The sequence below is a fragment of the Apodemus sylvaticus genome, chromosome 6 (assembly GCF_947179515.1).
Source record: "Apodemus sylvaticus chromosome 6, mApoSyl1.1, whole genome shotgun sequence".
In the NCBI taxonomy this organism is placed as follows: domain Eukaryota; kingdom Metazoa; phylum Chordata; class Mammalia; order Rodentia; family Muridae; genus Apodemus; species Apodemus sylvaticus.
This window is the reverse complement of record NC_067477.1, coordinates 65,396,301-65,419,638: the sequence shown is the minus strand read 5'-3', so window position 1 is coordinate 65,419,638 and position 23,338 is coordinate 65,396,301. Positions and strand designations below refer to the sequence as shown.

At 40.3% G+C, this 23,338-nt stretch overlaps 1 protein-coding gene across 1 annotated transcript in view; it reads left to right on the top strand.

Annotated features, from left to right (window-relative positions):
* The window catches only part of Mipol1 (mirror-image polydactyly 1), a 272,162-nt gene extending 249,306 nt beyond the window's left edge, over window positions 1-22,856 (top strand). Inside the window, exon 11 of the mRNA XM_052185808.1 lies at window positions 22,628-22,856. Coding sequence (XP_052041768.1) covers window positions 22,628-22,694 — 67 coding nt within the window. The 3' untranslated portion in view covers window positions 22,695-22,856. The remainder of the gene's footprint in view (window positions 1-22,627) is intronic.
* The last annotated feature ends 482 nt before the right edge of the window (window positions 22,857-23,338 follow it).

Below are 23,338 nucleotides of genomic sequence, written 5' to 3'. Positions count from 1 at the left end.
CCTTCATATGCTGATATTTCATGAAGATGTTGTAGGTAGTTTAGTCCTCACTACAACAAAGGAAAACTAAGCAATGATTTGACCTCACAATGCAACTTACTGATTTAGTGACTTGAATTTTAAATTTATTTCCCTCATGAGGTTGTATTCAGCATCAGTGTTACTCTATGCTTCTTCTAACTAAGTGCCCAGTGGTACATTAAAAATGAGAAGTAGGGGCTGAAGAGTTGGCTCAGTAGTTAAGAGCATTCCTTGTCGAGAACCTGAGGTCAATTCCCTGAACACACATGGTGACTCACAGCCATTTGTAACCCCAGTCCCTGGGCATCCAAAGACTTATGACCTTCTCAGGTAGCAGGCATGCACATGATGCACATACACATGTGTGGACAAAACACCCATGCACATAAAAAAAGAAATAATCCTTTTAAAAATTAAAATAATGAGAATTAGGCATAACTGATAAAAGAAAAAATTACTCAGAACCCATGTGTTAGCTGGCTGTTGCTCCGTCATAATAACCTACCTAACCGGAGACTTGAGTCCTCCACAGCCTCTCATCTTCACTCCAGATGAGAGGCAAAGACGCTAAATATCCCTGTTGCTGTACACTCACAAATCTTTAAGCTGTTGCATGTATAAAAGGAAAAATATTAACACAACTTTAATCTTTTGCTTCAAAAACAAACCTGAAAACAGATGATTTTTTCTTTGATTTTATGACCCCTGAATTATTATATTACATCATTTTACAATGAACCTTGATTGGGGCTGGCAGGCTTAGCACTGACTGCTCTTCCACAGGACCCTTGTTCAAATCCCAGTACCTACATCATTGGCTCTCAACCTCTGTAACTCCATTTCTAGAGAATTCAATGGTTTCTTTTGGCCTCTATGGACACTAGGCTCACAATATGTGTACAGACATACATGCAGGCAAAACACTCATGCATATTGAAAAGAAAAAACTTAGGAGAACTTTCATTGTGTAGTTTTTCACTTCCTTTTTTAAAATTTTTTTCTCCTTTTATTGAAAATAAATTCCTCCCTTATCCAGTATAATCTGGTTTTAGCTTTCCCTTCTGCTCCTCCCAGTCCCACCCCCACATCCCCGCCCATCCAGATCTTTTTTTTTTTTAATTTTTATTTATTTATTTATTTTTGGATTTGGTTTTTGTTTTTGTTTTTGTTTTTGTTTTTGTTTTTGTTTTTGTTTTTTTTGAGACAGGGTTTCTCTGTATAGCCCTGGCTGTCCTGGAATTCACTCTGCAGACCAGGCTGGCCTCGAACTCAGAAATCTGCCTGCCTCTGCCTCCCAGAGTGCTGACATCACACCCAGAGTGCTGGCATCACAGGCGTGTGCCGCCACTGCCACCACCGCCACCGCCACCACCACCACCACCGCCGCCGCCACCACCACCACCACCACCACCACCACCACCACCCAGCTCTGCCCATCCAGAACAACACAACACCTCCATTGGATTTAACCTAGTCCCAGAACTGGAAGCTTCATTTTGTGACAAGAGATGGCTGATTGTGAATCCATCTCCCTCATTAGGGACTTCATTAGGATCACCTTCATGTATTAGGAAGTTTCCCCTGCACTAGGTTTCCATAGTGCCCTTCAGACACCCCTCAATTCTAACTGTCTCTCACTGCATTCTCCCCCTCATCTCTCCTCTCCCTCCCCACCTGATCCTCCTGTTTCTGCCTCTCCTGCACATATATACCCCAATCCACCATCAAATCTATTCCATGTCTGCCTCAGAGGGCGAGCCTGAGCACTGGAACTGTAGTGAGTAGTTAAGTGGCAGTGGTGGTTTCTCTGCTAGGTTCCATGCCCTCACCAACTATGGGCGGTTGGCTTTGTTTACAGTACCAAGCATGAATTCCTTCCTGTTAAGTAGGCCTTAAGTATGATTAGGTAACTGCTCGTTGACCCCAAAATGTAAGAAACACTATTATGCCTTTCAGAGTATCTTGTCCTGTTGGTTGTTTTTGTGGTTTGTAATTATTTTTTTAAAGATTTATTTATTTGTTTTATGTGAGTACACTGTTGCTGTCTTCAGGCACACCAGAAGAGAGCATCTGATCTCATTACAGATGGTAGTAAGCCACTGTGTGGTTGTTGGGAATTGAACTCAGGACCTCTGGAAGAGCAGTCAGTGCTTTTAACTACTAAGCCATCTCTCCAACCCCCATAATTATTTTTATTAATTAATCTATTTTATGTATTTATCTCCCAAATGTTGCCCTCCCCTCCTGGTCCCCCCTAGTGAGTTCTTCCCCATCCCCCCTTCTCTTCACCTATGAGATGGTAACCCATTCCCCACTCCCCACTCCCCACTCCCCCCACATACCCCATGGCATCAAGTCTCTAGCAGGCATATCCTTTCCCACTGAGACCAGATAAGGCAGTAGGGGGTCCAGGGGGTTGGGTCAGCCTCAATATGCTCTTTGGTTGGTGGCTCAGTCTTTAGGAGCTCCTGGGACCCAGGTTAGTTGGCACTGTTAATCTTCCAATGGGGTTGATATCCCTTCAGTTCCTTCCATCCTTCCCCTAACTCTTCAATAGGGATCCCTGACCTCCATCCAATGCTTGGCTGTGTCTGCATCTGTCTCAGTCAGCTGCTGTCTCAGAGGACAGCTATGCTAAGCTCCTGTCTGCAAGCACAACATAGCTTCAGTAATAGTGTCAGGGATTAGTGCCTGCCGATGGGATGGATCCCAAGTTGGGCCTGCCACTGGTTAGCCATTCCTTCAGTCTCTGCTCCATTTTTCTTCCAGCTTTTGTTTTAGACAGGGGCAATTTGGAGTCAAATGTTTTGTAGCTGGATTAATGTCCCCTATCCCTCCACTTAGGGGGTCTGTTTGACTACTGGAGGCTGTCTCTTCCTTCTCCATATCCCCACTGTTGGGCAACAGCTATATTAGTAATATGTTTTAAAATGCTATTTACAGTACTCAAAAAATATATAGTTAAGAGCTGGGGCAATAGTTCAGTTGTTAAAGTGCTTACACAAGCACAATGTCCCAAATTCAATTCCTAACACTCATTTAAATACCCATATGTGGAGTACAAAGTTGTAATCCCAGTTCAAGAAGGGAGAGAGAAGAAGATCTCAAGGTTTGTGGACCAGACAGCCTACCTGAATAAGTGGGCATTGGGTCCCAGTGAGAGACCCTATCTTAAATACATAGATAGATAGAAAGATAAATAGATAGACAGATATACAGAGAGACAGATGGACAGGCAGATGGATACATGGGTAGATGGATAGATGGGGTAGATAGCTTCTGAGTAAGGGGTCTCAAGATTCCGAGATTTACACATAGCCCTCACATGTTCATGCACATCTGTGCACCCCTCTCCCACACATATATACCCACATGTGCATGAACACATACAACACACACAAAAATAATGTCTATACTTATAGACAGTTTCATTATTAACCAAAACAGCCAAAAATACATATGAATTTATTCTATTGGGATATGTTATTGAAGGAATAACTTACTTGAAAAAGTATGTTCTATATCATACAGATAAATGTTAAAGATTTCTTTACATATCTTTAAGTAAAATATTTTTCAAGAAAGGGGATATAGCTGTTTGCTATCTACTAGTTGACAGATGCCTTAGAATACTGAGCAAATATTCCCCTACCATGTGCAAAGTATACAATTATAAAACCTAATAATTTTTGTTACAGACTTGTGAGTTCTGATGACTTTTTTCAAGACAGCATTCTCATCTTGCCCTGAAATTTTCTGCCTCTTGTTTTTATAGGAAACCATTTTGAGAGCTCATTTTTCCAGCTTACCAAGTAGGCTCAGTACATTCTATGACTGATAGTTCAATAATTCCTTATTATACTGGGCATATTTTTATCTCTATGAATCAGTTTTAGGCAAATTATATGCGAACATTTGAATGCAAAAATATGTGTTGTATTGACCCTGGAACCATTTGCTAGCTAATAGTGTCATTGAGGGGTACAATGCGTGCCCCACATACCGAAGGCCCTGAGTTCAATCCTAGTTCCAAAAGTACAGTTCGAATACCCTATACTGATACCATGTGTGGAGGAGAAAGCAAGTTAAATCTTCCAACTCTTTGGTAAAAATTTGTTGCAATGTGATCTATGTCTCTTTACTAAGACTTGGCAATCCTATGTGTTTATTGACTTATTTTTTAGTGACTTGCCTGTCGATGACCCTTTTATTTTTCTATTGAATTGTGAATCAATTGTCATTGATTTGTTAGATCTCTTTATTAGTAAGTAATTTCATTATATGCCTATAAGCACTTCCCTTGTTTTTAAATGTTTTTGAATTGTGTTTGTATGTAGAGTGGGAAGAGTTTGTGCACATGATTGCAGGTGTACACCAAGGCCAAAGAGACCTCATGGAGCTAGAATTATAGCTGCCTGTGAGTTACCTACCTAGGTTCAGGGAACTGAACTTGAGTCCTCTTCAAGAATAGCTTGCACTTTCTACCTGCTAGCCAATCTCTTTAGCCCTTCCATGTTTTTTAGTGATGGTGGTGGTGGTGGTGGTGGTGGTGGTGGTGGTGGGTGGAAGTGGTGTGTGGTGGGTAGTAATGGTGGTGTTGGTGGAGGAGGAGGAGGGGGGAAGAGGAGGAGGAGGAGGAAGAGGAGATGGTTGAAGAGGAGGGGGTGGTGTGTGTTTAACAGAGTTGCTTTTCTGTTACAGTTGTCAGGCATATTTGTTAAATTGTAGTAATTTATGATAACTGAGACCAAATGTCTTCTTTTAAGTCATTCATCTAAGATTTATTCTTATTAAATATATTACTTTTAAAAAGCATTAGGCTACTTTGTAAACATAAGCTTTGTGTACTTCCGTCTTTACCAAATCATTTTTTATTAATTAGAGGTCAATAGCTAATTGTTCTCATACTTCAGTGCCAGTGCAGATCGGTTGCTCTTAGCAAATAAGCTATTTAGTCATAGTTCTTCAGCCATGAGTTGTCTCTTCCAAAGCAAATATCCTTAAAGGATAAAACAAACAGGATCAAAACACAATGAAAGAGCTGAACCCTGTGATGGCAGATTTGGCTGGTTCCATATGTCAGATTAAAGGATGGTACCTGAGGTACGGCCTTGACTGTAAAAGGCGATCTAGCCAAGAGCAAGGCATGTGTTAACTGTTGTAAATGCTCAGCCCAGAATGGTGTGGGGCCTTTATTTGTTGTCTTAAAAATAATGGCCAGTTCTTCCACTTTTGTGTACCATATGCTCCTCAATTTGTTTTTCTGGTAAATATCTGACAGTTTAGAAGTTAAAGTATAAAACCTGCAGTGCATGTAGCTGATGAAAATCTTGTAGACAAACAGATGTTACTTTGGAGCTGCATTCTCTGTCAGCAAAGCAACATGGCAAACCTGTGGTGACTTCAGGAAGGAAAGCAAGAGAGAAATAAGAGATGTGTTTTTCTCTTTTATTTGCCTCTTATTGTCTATATTAGTAGTTCTAGCATTGTGTTTATCTTGACTGAGAGAAATATTAAATACTTGGAAGGGTTGTTATAATTTTTTGTATTTAAATGCCTTTTGTAGGCTTGTTCCAGCATTGTAGGGGAACACCAGGACAGAGAAGTAGGAGGCGGTTGATAGGAGAATGGGTGGAGAGAAGAGGGCTTAGGGAACTTATGGGGAGGGGGGAACCGGGAAAGGGAAAATCATTTGGAATGTTAACATAGAATATATAAAATAAAAAAGTATAAAAAAAATAAAAAAATAAATGCCTTTTATTAGGATGGGCTTTGGTTTCTAGTTTTTTTTTTTTTTCAAAACAAGTACCAGGTATCAAATACAGGGCCTTTCTTACTATACCTCCACATACCCATTAATTATCTTTTTGATACACTAAACATTTAAAAATGTAAACATTCAAATTACCAAATCAATAAATGTTAAATTTAGAAACATTTAAAATAGCTAAGCAACTTGAGCTTTTTATAAAATACTTTACATAATACATAAAACTTTATAAACCTATTATCACTTCACATATAATACATGTCTATGAAAATGGCATTTCTACCAGTATAGGTAACCATTTATTAAATAACAGTGAAAGTTTTATTTAGCAAATAGATAATTTTTCATGATTTTTTTCTTATGAAATAAAATATATTTCCCTTGATAAAAATGAGCAAATTTGTAAAATCTATAATATATGCATATTAATATTCATAAGCCACTTGGATTTGCTTATTATATCATTCAAACTGTCTATACCTTTGCTGCCTCAATATATATGTATATACATATATGTGGCAGTAACGCATATGTATGTATATACACATATATACATACAAGACCAGAAAGTCATGAACTAAGAAAAGGCAGCATGTGTGCTCCACTAAGAGCAGTCCCGAAAACACTGGCTAGAGGTGAGTCCCTAGGAAAGAGTTAGTGATGTGCTTCATGGAAAGTCATCCTTAATGCTTATGACCAGTTAATGTGGATGACTTAAATCTTTTAGTTCATAAAAATAGCATTGTAAATATTACTTGGAAGCACTCCACTGAAAGGAAACACTTATGAATAAGATGACTCCATTTTTACATACCTTGTCATACTTTTTCTTCTTATTTCGTAATTGCAAATACAATCGTACCACTTGATACATGAAGTTTAAAATATCACATTTTGGAAAGATGTCTTATTTCAGTGAAAAACATGGAACAGTGTAGGAGGAACAATAACTTCGGGTTGACCTTCAAGCCTGTTATGTAATTACTAAGCATAAGTACGGTCTATGGAAAATCATGTCATGGGATTGGCAGATGACCCAGTAAACCTCTGGCCCTGCAAGCACCTGAGCTTGAGTTCTGATCCCCACCATCCACATAAATAGCATGGTATGGTGGCTCACATCTGAAACACTAGATCTTGAGGCAGGACAGATCCCAGAGGCTTGCTGGCTGGCAAGCCAAGCTTAGACAGTAAGACTCGGTTCAGTGAGTGACCCTGTAGACTAAATAGAGGAGCTACAGAGACAGAGAGATGCGCCATAGTTAATGACACTTGTTACTCTTGCTAAGAACCAAAGTTCAGTTCCTAGCATGCACATGGACGCTCATAACCATCTATAACTCCAGTTTCAGAGAATCCAATGCTCTCTTCTGGCCTCCATGGGTACTGAGCACTCAGTGGTGTGCATACATACATACATACATACATACATACATACACATGAAATCTAAAAATAAATAAAATTTAAAATATAAAAATAAGATAATTGGTGGAAGACACCCAATGTCAACCTTTGACCTCCACAAGAAGGATCCATGTGTATCCTTCACACATGCACACACATATAGTACATACAAATCATGCCATGTATTGTTAATGTACTAAATTTAGTGAGATATATTAAAAGTGTGACATGCTTCCTTTGCTCTCAATTTATAGCATCAATATTCCTAAGCAAAATTCTTAGGAGTTTTTTTTTTTCCTACATACTGCTACATTAAATACACTGTACTAAATATGTGAAGAGAGTACCAGTTTTTGCAAATGAAGTAACTGAGCTAAAGAGAATCTGAAATCTTGTATCTACATATGATAGTGGTGCTGTGTCCTCCACCTCATTTGTTTGTTGTCTTGTAGGGTACGCTGGCTGGTGCTGTCCCCTTTTCCATTTTCAGTTACAGATAACAGGAGGACAGAAGCATCGGCAGGAGAGGACGTACCCTGTAGAGTGGATAGGGTGTGAGTTAACAGAAAAGAAGGAAGAGAGGATAATACAGAACAGGAAGTCACGAATAGAGTCCGATCTAAGTCTGAAAATAATCTGAGAGACGTCCAGAGGTCACCTGACAAAAGTGGAAGTTCCTATGAGTGACAAGGCTCTGCTGAGTTACCCAGGCAAACGAACTCAATTTCATGTGCGAGGGGTAAGAACCATTATAGGGTGTTTTTTAATGATTATATAATTATAATAATAGGTGATCAATCATAGTGATCGAGGGATATCAGCCAACCTTTTATTGGAAGATTAGCTAAAACACATTGGTGTTAGAAGTAAAAGTACCAGCTAAGAAGTGATTATAGGAAAGCACTATGCGAAGGCAGATAGACGACGTCCTGGCATAGACTGGAAGTAGTAAGAACAGGAGGAAGAGGCTGATATTAGAAGCACTATGGAGAAAATACAACTTAGTGACCAAAAAGATGTGCAGGGTAAAGAAATCAGGGTTTTAAGATTCTTTCCCTAAAGGATAGAAAAAACAACACAATGCCATTAATAGAATGTCTTTAGTTCAGTGTGAAGATCTAATTTCATTTTCTTTCTGTGTAACCCTAACTTATAAACTTATGAGAAAAAATATTAAGTTTGAGAACGGCACTGCCAGGTAGCAGATATAAAACTCATCAAAATTGGCTTCCAGAAACTGAACAGCCAACGAAGGGAAAGGCTTCAAGAGATTCTTCTCAGGGAATAACAGAAATACCCATGAGAGTTTGTCTGGAATGATAGCAATTTAGATTATATAACCCCATTTCCCACATAATTAAACTCTCCATGGAGTGTAGTGCAAAAAGTCAGAATGTCCAAAGTTATTCGGAATCAGAAAGCTTATGCTTCAGAGCCGCGTCTCAAGCCATCCAAAGACAGGCGGGATGGCAGGGCTGCAGCCTGGTGTCAGGCTTCAAAAGGCAATATGTAACTCCTCTGCTGGGCAAACAGCCGATCAGCTGCGGAGCTGATGGCACTCAGAGTGGGTAGGAATGTCTGAACCAGGCTGGAGTGCCAATGTTTAAAAGTTTAGAAATAAAAAGCTAATAGCAGCAGGTGGAAGAAAATTACTAATTATTCTCTTTCAAAGGTAGAGGATGCAAATGGGTGGCTAGCAGGGATTTACAGCCACAGTTCACTGCTGCCTAGGTGACCCACTCATGACACTGCCCCTTCACCATTCCGGAAACAGCACCTGCCTGAAGAGGCAGACATTCCATAGTTACTAAGACTGGACTAACCTAAGGAAAAAGCAACAATAAGTTACAATGTTCATGCATTCTACTTTATAAAGTATTTGTTTAAATCTCTAATGATTTCTATCTTGAGACAAGTTTAAAGCACCTTCTTTGTGCCTAGTTAAGAATGCCTCAGCCTTAAGAGCACTGACTGCTCTTCTGAAGGTCCTGAGTTCAAATCCCAGCAACCACATGGTGGCTCACAACCATATGTAATGAGATCTGATGCCCTCTTCTGGGGTGGCTGAAGACAGCTACTTACATATAATAAAATAAATTATTAAATTATTAAATTACTTACACATAATAAAATAAATAAATCTTTTTAAAAAATGATTTGTTAACCAGGCACGGTAGTGGTGTAGACCTTTAATTTCAGTACTCTGGAGGGGCAGAGGCAGGTGGATTTCTGAGTTTGAAGCCAACTTGGTCTTCAGAGTGAGTTCCAGGACACCCAGGACTACACAGAGAAATCCTGTCTCAAACAAACAAACAAAAAAAGAATTACTTTTGTTAAGATAAAAGAATATTTTTGCCAGTCGTGGTGGTGCATGACTTTAATCCCAGCAATGAGGAGGCAAACACTGGCAGATTTCTGTGGATTCAAGGCAAGCCTAAAGGATGATGTCTCCATCATCATCATCATCATTACCATCATCATCATCATCACCATCATCATCATCATCATCATCATCATCATCACAATAATTAGAAATGCCTTTATAAAGTGTCCTTCCTCAGGGGGCTGGAGAGATGACTCAAAGGTTAAGAATGTATGGTGTTCATACGGAGGTCTTGAATTTGGGTGCTACCATCTATATCTAGGAACTCACCAGGGGAATCCTGTAATTATATGAGGCTTTGTTTATCTTTATTGCCAATATGAATGAAGTTTCTATAATATAAACATCTATATGTACTGTTATTAGTACCTATGATCGAAGTCTCAAAGAAATCAAAAGGAGCTGGAGGGATGGTTCAGAGGCTAAGAGCACTGACTGCTCTTCCAGAGGTCCTGAGTTCAGTTCCCAGCAACCACATGGTGGCTCACAACCATCTGGTGCCCTCTTCTGGTGCCCTCTTCTGGTGTGACAGCTATGCTGTACTCATATAAATAATAAAAATTTTTTAAAAATTAAAAAAAAAAGAAATCAAAAGGAAAAAACACATTTCTATGAATAAATTTTCCACTGCTGAATGTGTTAGTATATTTCACAGTTAAGATTTTCATTTCTTGCAAAGTTTATTTCTTTGCTTGAAAGAGTTAATATGTCCTGATGTCACTACCTTCTGAAGAATAATCTAGGTACTAAAAGTAAAGCTCATTAATCCTCAATACTAACACTTTAGTGCATAAAAGAAGAATGTATGTGATTTAATTTCAAGTCACCTATGGTGCTCAAAAAGTATTAGCAGTAAAGTGAATGGATATTAAAGAATGGAAATTACATTTACAGGTGGCATATAAAAATCAAAAATTGGCGGGGGGGTGAACTTAGAAAACTCTGAAATGTTGGTCTTTCTGTCCTGCTACAAATTCTTCCTCCATAAGGAAGACACACACACATACACATACACACACACACACACACACACACACACACACATGCTGGACTTCAGGAGCAAAACACAAAAGCTAGAATAAGGAGAATAAAAGGGAACAAACCACAACCCCTTTTTAAAAGTACCACTAGCATAACTTTGGTTCATTTCTTAGAAATATAAAAAAAAATTAGTGAAATAGTTAAAATGATTGTTAGTTTGCTTTTCCTACTGTCTTTCTATGCCTGTTTTTTTACTACAATCTTTCTCAAAAGAATGCTTCCTCCTCTTCTCTCTTTCTCTATCTCTGAATAATCTGAAATTAAACAGAGAAATTGGTTTTTAACGTCTGTACATCATTGTTACAATGTAACCTCATTTCTTCCTGAAAGGCCCGCCTTGGCCTAGCTCTCCGAGTAGAGCCTCATCTGACGCCTTCCTCCCAGGCTGTGTCCTTTGAATGATCCATCTCCCTGTGCCATTCTTCAAAGGCTCTGAGAATATTTGCTCCATGTCTTCTCATTGAGTACTGACTTTGTCCTTTGTTTGTTGTTTGTTGCAAAGACAGAACCAAACCACAGAGACAAGACTGACCTTGACCTTGAAATCCTCCTGCCTCAGCCTTCCAACTACTCAGATCATATGCAGGATATGCTAACATGCCCATCAAATGCTTTGCTTTCTTTTACTTTAAAACTAATCGAAGGGCTCAGTATCAAATATATACACATGCTGGGACTAAGAAGTCATTTTACTTACTTTCCAAAGTCTAATGCCATGGCTTATAACTTTTTTTTTTAACCAGAAGAGGGCATCAGATCCCATTACAGATGGTTGTGAGCCACCATGTGGTTGCTGGGAATTGAACTCAGGACCTCTGGAAGAGCACTCAGTGCTCTTAACTGCTGAGCCATCTCTCCAGCCGGAGGCCTATTTTTTTAAGCTTAAATAAAAACAATACATGCTAGCCATCTGTGGTGGTGCTTGGGAAAAAGAAGCAGGTGGATTTCTTGTTAGTTTGAGCCCAATTTGGTCTACATAGCCAATTCCAGGCCTACCAGGGCTGCATCATGAGATCCTGTCTCAAAAAAACAGTTACTGCTATTTTAAAGATGAAATAGGACATAGCTTTGGAGCCCTACCTACTTTGGGTATTAGTGGTATTAAAGAATGCCACATGTCTAGGGTGGTGCTGTTAACTGTGCATATGTTCCCTTCTTACACTGTGGAAGGGAAGTAGGCACAGCCTGCGCCCCTAAGCAGAAACTATTTCCACTTGATAACTTCTTGCAAATGAAAAATTAGTTCTCTCCAATGTAGTCTAGGGGCAGGCCCTATGCCCAGCGGTGCCCCATGCCCAGCAGTTTCCATGCCCAGTGGTGCCCCGTGCCCAGCAGTGCCCATGCCCAGAGGTTCCCGTGCCCAACGATGCCCTGTGCCCAGCAGTGCCTGTGCCCAGTGGTGCCCATACCCAGTGGTGCCCCATGTCCAGCGGTGCCCATACCCAGTGGTGCCCCATGCCCCGTGCCCAGCAGTAGATGGCCAACACAAAATGAACTCAGTGGCATTCTTGGAAGAGTTTGTTTGTTTGTTTTTGACTTAGAATGCTTTTCCTGGACATTTTTAAAGTATAGGTCTTCTGCTTATGTAATACGTTTTTTGGTTTTGTGTATTTATGGCCTTTCAACATGTTCAAGTGTATGAGCATCTCCTTCCTGGTGCTTTATCTTTGGCTCTTTTTTTCCTGTTTGTCTTGTTCTATCCCATTCTGGTCTGTTTGTTAGCCTCAACACAAAGAGACCAGTTCCTTGCCTCCTCCATTTCCCCTCTAAACTAACAAGAGTTTATAGAATTGATTTCTTTAAACAAATATGGATTCTGGGTTGAGTCACTTTCCTCCCAAGACAGCTAAGTCTCCTGACACCCATGTCTTTCTAAGCCTAGTTGACGTGCAGGTCATAATCTGAATTACTCCCATCCTTCCCTCTGCCCACGTCCACTCCCAATATACAGAGCTGATAGGGAAATAAAAGGTAGGTTAATATAATGGCCAACGTCTTCTACAAAACTGTAGTCTCTAACGACGTAGAGAAGAGCCATCAGTCGCACCTAGAGATCCTGCTACATGTCCATAATCGTCTCCCCACGTATTCTATGGAACTCTCCTCGTTCTTTTCCAGACTTTCCCCTCTGTACTTTCATCAGAGACCTGTGTCTCCTGCTCCATGGGGAAAACTGATTCGAGCTGCCGTGATTTCTGACAATTTTCTTCCCCCACACCTACAAAATTGTCCACAGCTGTATCCACCTCAACTTTCCTGTTGGTCCTCAGGGAAAACTTGTCATTTTCCCAGAGATTATCCTACAAATCCTGCTATGACAACACGTTCTGAGACCTTGCTTTTAAAAGTATCATCTTTCTCCCTCACATCTTTACATCTTTTCATAGTCTCCTTTTCTATGATCCATAGATATATTCATGACTTCCATTTAAAACATTCTCCAGTGGTTACAGTCCTATGTATTGGCTAGGTGAGCTTTTATAGAGCAGTCTGTCTTGACTTTTCAGTTTTCATATTCTGGCTATACTTCCTCATAGCTCGACAACCATTAAAACAACACCAGAACAGTTGACATTTCCTCTGTCAAATAAATGGGCATTTGATTTCAACCCTGTTTGTACTGTGTGTGTGTGTGTGTGTGTGTGTGTGTTCCTGTTTTGTTTTATTTTGTTGTTTTGATACAGGGTCTTACTATGTGACTTTGGCTGGCCTGAAACTTGCTATACAGACTAAGGTGGTCTTGAACTCATAGAGATTGACCTGCCTCTGTCTTCAAAGTGCTGAGATAAAAGGGCTGTGCCACCATGCTGGACTACTTCAACTTCCCTTAAGCAACTACCATGCCCTGTTAGTCACTCCTTTCTTGAAGCACTGATGATTTATTCTGGGGCCACAAAGCATCTGTTACCTCTCAGACTGCATTCTCAGATTCTTCTCAAAATTTCATACTGTGCTGGTTTCGTTTGGGGTTATCCCCTTCCCACCCTTCTTCTCTTTTTCTTATTGCTTTCTCTAACTCAGGGTTCTCAACCTTCTCATGCTGTGTGTGACCTTTAATACAGTTCCTCATGTTGTGGTGACCTCCAAGCATAAAATTGTTTTCATTCCTATTCATACCTGTAATTTTCCCACTGTTATGAATCATAATGTAAATATCTGATATGCAGGAGATCTGATGTGTGACACTAATGGCTCATGACCCACAGATTGTGAAACACTGCTCTAGAATTTTTCATTCATTTCTGTGGCTTTGGTGGCAACTAGAACAGAACCTATGTGTGGCTTACCTGGCTACTCTCCTGCTGTCCTGTCTTCCATCTTGTAGTTCATCATCCCAAGAAACCATAGCTCCGGCCATGCTTATTACACATGAAGTTCTTCCTAACTCTTCCTATATTATATAAATAATAGATTATTCCCTTCATGTATCATTTCCCCTGCCTGGAATTATATAACTAATAGATTATTTCCTCTGGCTAGAATGCCCATCTGTGCTAGCTGGTATATTTCAACTTGACACAGGCTAGAATTATCTGAAGGGAGGGAACATCAATTGAGAAAACGAGAAAATGCCTCCATAAGATCCAACTGTAAGGCATTTCTTAAATTTTATTTTATTTTTTTAATTATTCATTTTAACATCCCACTAACTTCCCTCCTCCCGATCATCCCCTCCCACAATTCTTCTACCATCCCTCTCCCCTTCCCCTCTGAGTGGGTGGGAGCCTCCCCTGGGTATCCAGCCACTGAGGCCAAACAAGGCAGCCCAGCTAGAACACATCTCACATACTGGCAACAGCTTTTGGGACAGCCCCCATTCCAGTTGTTCGGGACCCACATGAAGACCAAGCTGCATCTGCTACATATGTGCAGGGAGGTCTAGTTCCAGCCTGTGTATGTTCTCTGGTTGGTGATTCACAATGAGAGCCTCAAGAGTCCAGGTTAGTTGACTCTGTTGGTCTTCCTGTGGAATTTTCTATCACCTCAGGCTTGCAATTCCTCTTCCTATTGTATAAGAGTCCTCAAGCTCCATCCACTGTTTGGCTATGAGTATCTGCATCTGTCTAAATCAGGTGCTGTGTGGAGCCTCTCAGAGGACAGCCATGCTAGACTCCTATCTGCAATCATTAACATAGTATTAATAGTGTTAGGGAGTGGTGCTTGCACACAGGATGGGTTTCAAGTTGAGCTGGTTATTGGTTGGCCATTCCCTCAGTCTCTGCTCCATCCCCTGTGCCAGAATTTCTTATATACAGGGTAAATTTTGGGTTGAAAGTTCTGTTGGTGGATTGCTCCACTGGGGTTCCTGGCTGGATACAGGAGGTGTCCTCTTCAGGTTCCATATCCCCAGTGTAGTGAGTCACAGCTAAGGTCACCCACACTGATTCTTGGGCGCCTCCCTTGTCCCGGGCCATGTCCTGGAGATGCCTCCCACTTCCTTACCCCCTCAGTTGCAGACTCCCATTTATTTTCATGGCCATATACCCATCTCCCCTGTCCTTTCCCACACCTGATCTTGAATCCCCAATTCCCCTCCCCATGCTCATCCCTCCCAGGTACCTCCCACCATCTGCCTCTTATGACTATTTTATTCCCCCTTCTAAGTGAGAGTCAAGCTTCCTCATTTGGGCTGGGCAGTGGTGGCGCACACCTTTAATCCCAGCACTTGGGAGGCAGAGGCAGGTGGATTTCTGAGTTCGTGGCCAGACTGGTCTACAGAGTGAGTTCCAGGACAGCCAGGGCTATACAGAGAAACCCTGTCTCGAAAAACAAAACAAAACAAACAAACAAAAAGCTCCCTCCTTTGGGCCTTTTCCCCTGTTTAGCTTCTTTGGGTCTGTGGAGTATAGCATGGTAGCTAATACCCACTTAGAAGTGAGTACATACCGTGCATGTCCTTTGGGAACTGGGTTACCTCAATCAGAATGATATTCTCACATCCCATCCATTTGCCTGCAAAATTCATGATGCCTTTGTTTTCAATTAGCTGAATAACATTCCATTGTCGAGATGCACCACATTTTCTCTATCCATTCTTCAGTTAACGGACATCTAGGTTGTTTCTAGTTTCTGGCTATTATGAATAAAGGTGCAAGTGTCTTTATGGGATGTTAGAGCATCCTTTGGATATATGCCCAGGAGTGGTATAGCTGGGTCTTAAGGTAGAGCTATTTCCAGTTTTCTGAGAAACTGCCAAATTGATTTCCAAAGTGGTTGTACAAGTTTTCACTCCCACCAGCAATGAGGAAGTGTTCTCCTTGCTCTGCCAGTATGTTCTATCTCTTGAGTTTTTGATCTTAACCATTCTGATGGGTATAAGATGGAACCTCAGAGTTGTTTTGCTTTGCATTTTCCTGATGATCCAGGACTTTGAACATTTCTTTAAGTGCTTCTTGGCCATTCAAGATTCCTCTGTTGAGAGTTCTCTATTTAGTTCTGTATCCATCTTTTAATTGGGTTATTTGGGTTGTTGATGTCTAACTTCTTGAGTTATTTGAAAAATTTGGATATTACCCCTCTGTCAGATGTAGGGTTGGTGAACATCCTTCCCCTAATCTCTAGGCTGGTAAGGTGTTTTCTTAATTGGTGATTGATGGGAAGGGCCCAGACTATTGTGCCACTCGTGGCCTGGTTGGTCCTAGGATCTATAAGAAAGCTTGCTGAGCAAGCCTTGGAAAGTAAGCCAATAAACAACACCCCTCCATGGCCTCTGCATCAGCTCCTGCCTCCAGGTCACTGTCCCGACCTCCCTTGATGATGAACAGTGATGTGGAAGTATAAATTAAATAAACCCTTCCCCCCAAGTTGCTCTTGGTCACAGTGTTTCATCATAGCAGTAGTAATCCTAACTAACACACCATTCTTACCCATTTCCCACCTTACCCCAAATCCCATGTGATTTTAGGCGATTTTATTCCCTTTTAGAAAACTACTTCAAAGCATCATGTGAGAACCTTTGCAAATCTTCCCTTTGCCTCCATAGCAAACTATATACTATTTAATGCCTATGCTTAATCTTTCATTATAACATTTGCTAATAATCTGTTAGTGAGGTGATCTTTCTCACTCTGCTCCTAAATTGCTCATGAAATATTTGTTGACTAAACAGAAATCAGACATTATCATAAATTCTGGTATCCAAGCATTTACTTAACATCCCCACATACACATCTCACCAAACCCTAAGGTTTGTAAGTGCCGAACAAAATTAGTCCTCATAGGATCAGCTCCTAACAGAAATCTGCTGCTTTCCTCTCCTTACCTCAGAATATTACTGTTTACCTAGTCACCAATACCATGGAAGCTGACCTTACCTCTCTCTCCTCCATTATTCTCTTCTACTGGAAAAGTCACTACATATTTCTGAGCCTTTAGTCTACGTGTCTTTCCAATCCTCCCCTTCTTCCCATCTGCATTGCTGCAGCTCTAATTCATGCCTTCGAGTATATGATTGTTCAAATTTATTTATTTATTGCATATATGTTTGCACTGGCTTGTCTATTTGTGCACCACTTGCATGCACATGTCCACAGAGGCCAGAAGAAGGAGGGCATCAAATCCCCTGGACCTGGAGGTACTTGTGGTTGTGAGCCACTTGATGGGAATGCTGAGAACTGAACCTGGGTCCACTGCAACTGCAAGTGGTCCTCACCACTGAGACGGCTCTCCAACCCCTGATATTTTTATGCTAGTAAAATATAACAAAATTTATAATAATAGCCATTTTTAATTTTAAAGTTCAGTGTTATTTGGCTTGTAGAACTCTGGTATTCATCAGGATAAGGAGCCATCTTACCTCTAGGTTAAGGTAATCTCTGGCCAGTCTTTATATCACAGATGATCAATGAACTCCAGGTTCAATGAGGGACCCAGTCTCAGAAAACAAGGTGGAAAAAAATGGAGGAAAAGATTTACTCTCAACCTCTAGCCTCCATGTATGTGTGTATATATATATATATATATATACACACACACATATATACACATATGTATATATATATACATATGTATACACACACATGTAAAGCAAAAATGAAAACTTAGATTGAAAAGTCTACATAAGAAAACTAGTCATTGTAGGAAAAGAAATTCAGTAAGAACCCGTGGATTTTGAGAGTATAGACTGGTGCCACCAGGTATGGCTTAGGTTCTACTTTAGGACATAATTTCTATATTGATTAATATGAGAGTATGAGAATTCTTGCCATATCTGCTCTTACAGAATGAGTTCAAAGCCAACTTGAGCAACTCTGTCTCCAAATAAAAAGTAAAACTATCTGGAGACGTATCACAGCTGTAGATCATTTACCTTGCTTTCTCAGGGCCCTGGACTCAATCCCTAGTACTGCAGAGATAAAGCGGCTCCTATGCAAACTATTCACTTAGCTACAAGTCAGATAATTTTGAAGAATTAGTTCTGTCATTCTTCTCTGTCCCATTGCAATAAATTATCTAACTGATAAGAGTAATTCTGCCTCATAACAATTCAGACAGAAGGCAGAATGGTCTTGGTACTGTTTTCAAGCAATACAATATGCTAGAAAGATTAGAGACGTTGGTAGTTAAGCCACCATTATATCTCAACTTCACAACCCACCAGTTATGTGGCACTGATCAAATCCCCCCAATAGCCTTTGTTTCTGTCATTTGATTATAATAGAGTTACAATGAATATTAAATATAGATGACATCTCAAGACCTCTTGGCACATAGACACTACACATTTACTATTTCTTACCTACAGAGCTTATCACAGGATTCAATCATAGTAAAACATAGGAGCAAAACATAAAAATGGTAAATAACTAATAGATTATATTTTTGTGGAAAAGTTAATTTCATTATAGTGCATATATAATTATATTACTACAAATAAACAATTATTACAGGAGCCTAAGAGAGGCTCCATTCAGCAGCTGGTAGTAACAAACGCAGAGACTGTCAGCCAAACAATAGCCAGAGCTCAGGGAGTCTGTGGAAGAGTGGGGGTGGGGTGGGAAGGAATGAGGGAGGCTGAGCAATCAGGGGTACCCCAAGGACACCTACAGAGTCAGCCAACCTGGGCCCATGGGGGCTCAGAGCCTGAACCACCAGCCAAAGAGCGTGAGCGGGCGGGGCCTAGGCCCACTACACATATGATCAGAGTGCAGCATCTTCTTCATGTGGGCTCCCTGAGGTTTGGAGCCGCAGCTGACTGACTCTGTCCTGGGCCTTTGGATCCCTTTCCCATAGCTGGGTTGCCGTGTTTGGCCTCAGTGGCAGAGGCTGTGCTTATCCTGCTGTGACTTGATGTACCAGGGTGGGTGGGTACCCATGGGGATCATCAGAGAAGGGGAATTGGGGGTAGTGGGTGTGAGGGTGGCATTGGGAGGAGAGGAGGGAAGAGGGCTGCAGTCAGGCTATAAAGTGAATAAACCAATGGAGAAAAAGAAAAGAAAAGGAATTCTACCAAAATAGTTGTAAATTTAGCTTTTAAGTTGTATAGAAGTTCCATTAGAACAAATGATAGATTTTAACCATTTATTATTTTCTAGGTGAGTTAACATGGATTTATTTTTTATTTTTATTTTTTATTTTCTACATTCTTTGTTTACATTCCAAATACTTTCCCCTTTCCTGGTTCCTCTCTCCTTATAAGTCCCATAAGCCCTCTTCCCTCCGCCCATTCCCCATTCAAACCCCTCCCACTTCTCTGTCCTGGTAATCCCCTACAATGCTGCATCAAGCCTTTTCAGGACCCAGGTCCTCTCCTTCCTTCTTCTTGGGAATCATTTGATATGTTAATTGTGTCTTGGATATTCAGAGCTTCTGGGCTAATATCCACTTATCAGCGATTGCATTCCATGTGTGTTCTTTTGTGATTGGATTACCTCACTTAGGTTGATATTTTCCAATTCCAACCATTTGCCTAAGAATTTCATGAATTCATTGCTGAGTAGTATTCCATTGTGTAAATACACCACATTTTCTGTATCCATTCCTCCGTTGAGGGATATCTGGGTTCTTTCCAGCTTCTGGCTATTATAAATAAGGCTGCTATGATCATAGTGGAGCATGTATCCTTATTGCATGCCAGGGAATCCTCTGGGTATATGCTAAAACAAATTAAATGTACCAGCAAATTCTTTTCCAGTTTGACTTAGAAATAGGGGAGGGGTGTAATGACCCTACAAAGGCAGATGATCCATTACCACATGATATGAAACTCATAGGATTCTGGTAACCCAAACATCATGGAAATATCTCTAAACGGAAAACAAGGAATGAAGGCCTGGACGCATCACCAGGTGCCACACAGCCCCCAGGAGATCTTACTGGTCAGTCCTTCAGTTACCTCATATTCCAATCTGAAAATTCATAGTCCTTACTAGATACAGCCTTTTCCCAGCCCATTAAACTCTCATGGATATATCATTGATTAATACAAAACACTTGGGCCTTTAGTGAGCTGCATGTTTTTTAACAATAGGATGGTAAAAACTAGCCTACAGGCAAATCCTGTAAGATGTTCAGCATCTATGCCTCCCTTCCTGTTGGCACAGCATCTGGTTGGCAGGCGAATTCTATTCCTTCGGGAACAAATAGGTGCCTCGTTGTGTTTCAGAGGTCGTTGCTTTCTTACGAAATGAAGTAGTTGACATTTTCCTCATTTCTGAGATCAAATTTTCACAAATCATTCAACCTGGATAAGCTGGGAAGGTGGTTGATGTGCTAATTGTTGAAATACGGTCGACATTCCAAAACATGATACTCAAGTATTTCCTCCTAACCTCTTACCTTAGCAAAATGTCTGAATGTATAAAGAGGAAAAAAGAATTAAAAGTTTGTCTGTAAATAGGAAGCCAAGAAAAAGTACCACATAGATTCGTGTGAGCAATTTGGTACCCTACTGAGTCTGGCTTTACAGTAATAGTAATAACAGTGCACAGTAGAACTTACTCTTATTTTTATAAGAAATGTTTTTTAATAATTAATATTATGAATGGTAAGGGGCAGCAACATATTTCATTAACTAAAAATAATATCTATGTTAATAATGGATTGGAATGTTAATGGTTTGCTAAGGTTTCTCATGGGAATCGTTTGTTACGAGTTAGTTCAGGGCCTTGGGTTGTAGTTCAGTGGTATCGCAGGGGTCTATCATGCACAAGATCCTGGAATTGAGCCTAACATGACCCGATGAGAAGTTAATGTAAGTTATAACTGGATTTTAATAACTAACTTTTAGTATTTTTTTATATTAGAATTTGTATACCCTCTTCCACAACTAAAGCTATAGAACTTCACTTTAAAAGATGTATGTAGCCCATCAGTCACGATCCTGAAAGTGGATTGGGCAGGTCTACTTCACCACTAAGCAATGCCCAAATAAAGAGGCTAATCTGTGAGTGAAGGAAGTTTTCCCATGAATTTTCTCATTTAGGTATTTGTAGCCCAAGACTGATTTACTCAGTGTTACTCACATACATTTATACAGGTGAAAAGCATAATAATAAACTTAAATAAGATTTATGCCAGGTATTGTGTGCATGCCTTCAGTGCCAGCACTTGGGAGCAGAGGCAGATATAGCTCCATAAGCCCTGAGTTTGAGACCAGCCTGATCTACAAAGCAAGTTACAGGCCAGTCAAGGCTATGCAGTGAAAACCTGTCTCAAAATTAAAAAAACAAAACAAAAAACAAAACAACACTTTAAGACCATTCTCCATTTCTTTTCTTTCTTTTTTTTATTTTATTTTATTTTTTTGGGGGTTTTTCGAGGCAGGGTTTCTCTGTGTAGCCCTGGCTGTCCTGGAACTCACTCTGTAGACCAGGCTGACCTCAAACTCAGAAATCTGCCTGCCTCTGCCTCCCGAGTGCTGGGATTATAGGCGTGCGCCACCACTGCCCAGCCCATTCCCCATTTTTTAAAGGAAGGCTCCAAGGTTCTGAGTGTTTATTTCGCGATCCTCCTCACTGAGTGCAGAGTCTTGCTCTGTGCAGCCATCCAGTCAATGTGCACTGGCTTCCAACGCAGTGCGCAGTTGGCTCGTTCCTCCCCTACCGCACTCTCCCATCATCTTTAGGGTCTTCCTCTGTGCTTCATTCATTGTGAAGAACCATGTAAATGCTGCAAACTGGAGCAGAAAACCTGTGGCTTGCTAATCTTTGTGGAGGGACCGACCGCAAGACTGTTGGTTTTTAGTTATAAAGATTTTTCCATATATGACATAAGAGAGAGGTTTGGTTGAGTTTTCGTGCTTCTAGTAAAGAAAAAAAAAGAAAATGACAGAGCAACTGTTCTGACTCCGCCCTCTGTTGAGCAGAGCCCGCTGGTCAATGTAGATGTGATTTTCCCCATCCAGTACCCAAAGTACCTACAGAATGCGCTGTCAATCTGATCAGCTGAAAAAAAAAAAAAAAACCACTTTTCTATGACCAAAAAGCATGTCTATAGGTAATTCTTACCTTGTACTACACAGAAGAGGAACTTTTAAAAAGTATAGCATTGGAGGTCTGGTTGTGTCAATGTCAAGTCGTGTGTGCATTATGCACTAAAACATTAAATTTTTTGTCTTTATCTTAAGCAGCTGACTGAAAAAGAAAGGGATTTAGTATGTGCAAAAACACATCTAAGAATGCCTATATGACTATATTAAAAGATATTTTCTTACACAAATCTGCTTGAAGCTGCTCTTTGTTTGATATGTCATCTTGTCTTTACATAGTAGATAATTCATTCACAACTTTGTTGCAAGTAGATCAATGTATTCATATGAGTGATTTGTGTATTTTGTATGACATCTAACATAATTGGGGATCTGCGTTAAAAATCTATACTGTGATGTTCTTTAACCCCAGATCCTTAACACTCTGTGTGTCTCTCACAGTGATGCTTTGTTTCTTAGCATGACCATCAGTATGGCTTGGTCACAAGCACATACTGTTCTTTGCAGCCGGAATATTCCCAATAATAATTGCACTTTTTCTTTTTCTTTTCCTTCCCCCTTTCCCCTGCCCCTGCATAGGTTAGAAAGGCTGGTGGATGTCCTGAGGAAGAAGGTTGGAACAGGGACTGTGAGGACCGTGATCTGACTGAAAGCCACCCAGTCTGGGGGAGCAATCACATCTGGTGACCAGGCTGCCTCATTCAACACTGTGTAAACACTAAAAGCCTTAACTTAGCAAACAGTTGTTAGAAGTGGGACACTCCAACCACATTCCAAGCCGAGATAAAATCAAATCACAAATGTTTAACCACTTTGCTGCTGACTTCAGTTATTTATCCAAATATATTAACTACAGGCTTTTACCAACTATAACATTGCAGCTTATTTTGTAGCTATTTTATATTTGTGCCTTTAATGTAAATCTTTCAGCCCGTGTACTATAAAAAAACGTGTGAAGTCAGTCGGGATCGGAGCCCCGCATATGGCCCTTTCTGAATCAAAGTGCAGCAAAGTAAATATTGTCTAAGCCTTAATCCACTGTGTTAGGTCAAAACTTCAAATAGATGCGTTTTCAGTATAGAGTATATTTCTTAACTGATGGGAGAAGCTCAGACATGAGAGAATGTAGCCTTCAATGTATGCACGCAGCTTTTGTTCTTACTATTGGAGAATATAGTATAGATGCTATGAATCACATGTATAATTTGCTTTAATAGTGCATTAAAATGGCAGTCACCAGGGCATGATTTTTGTTTCACTATAAATAATATACACTGTTTTCAATAAAAA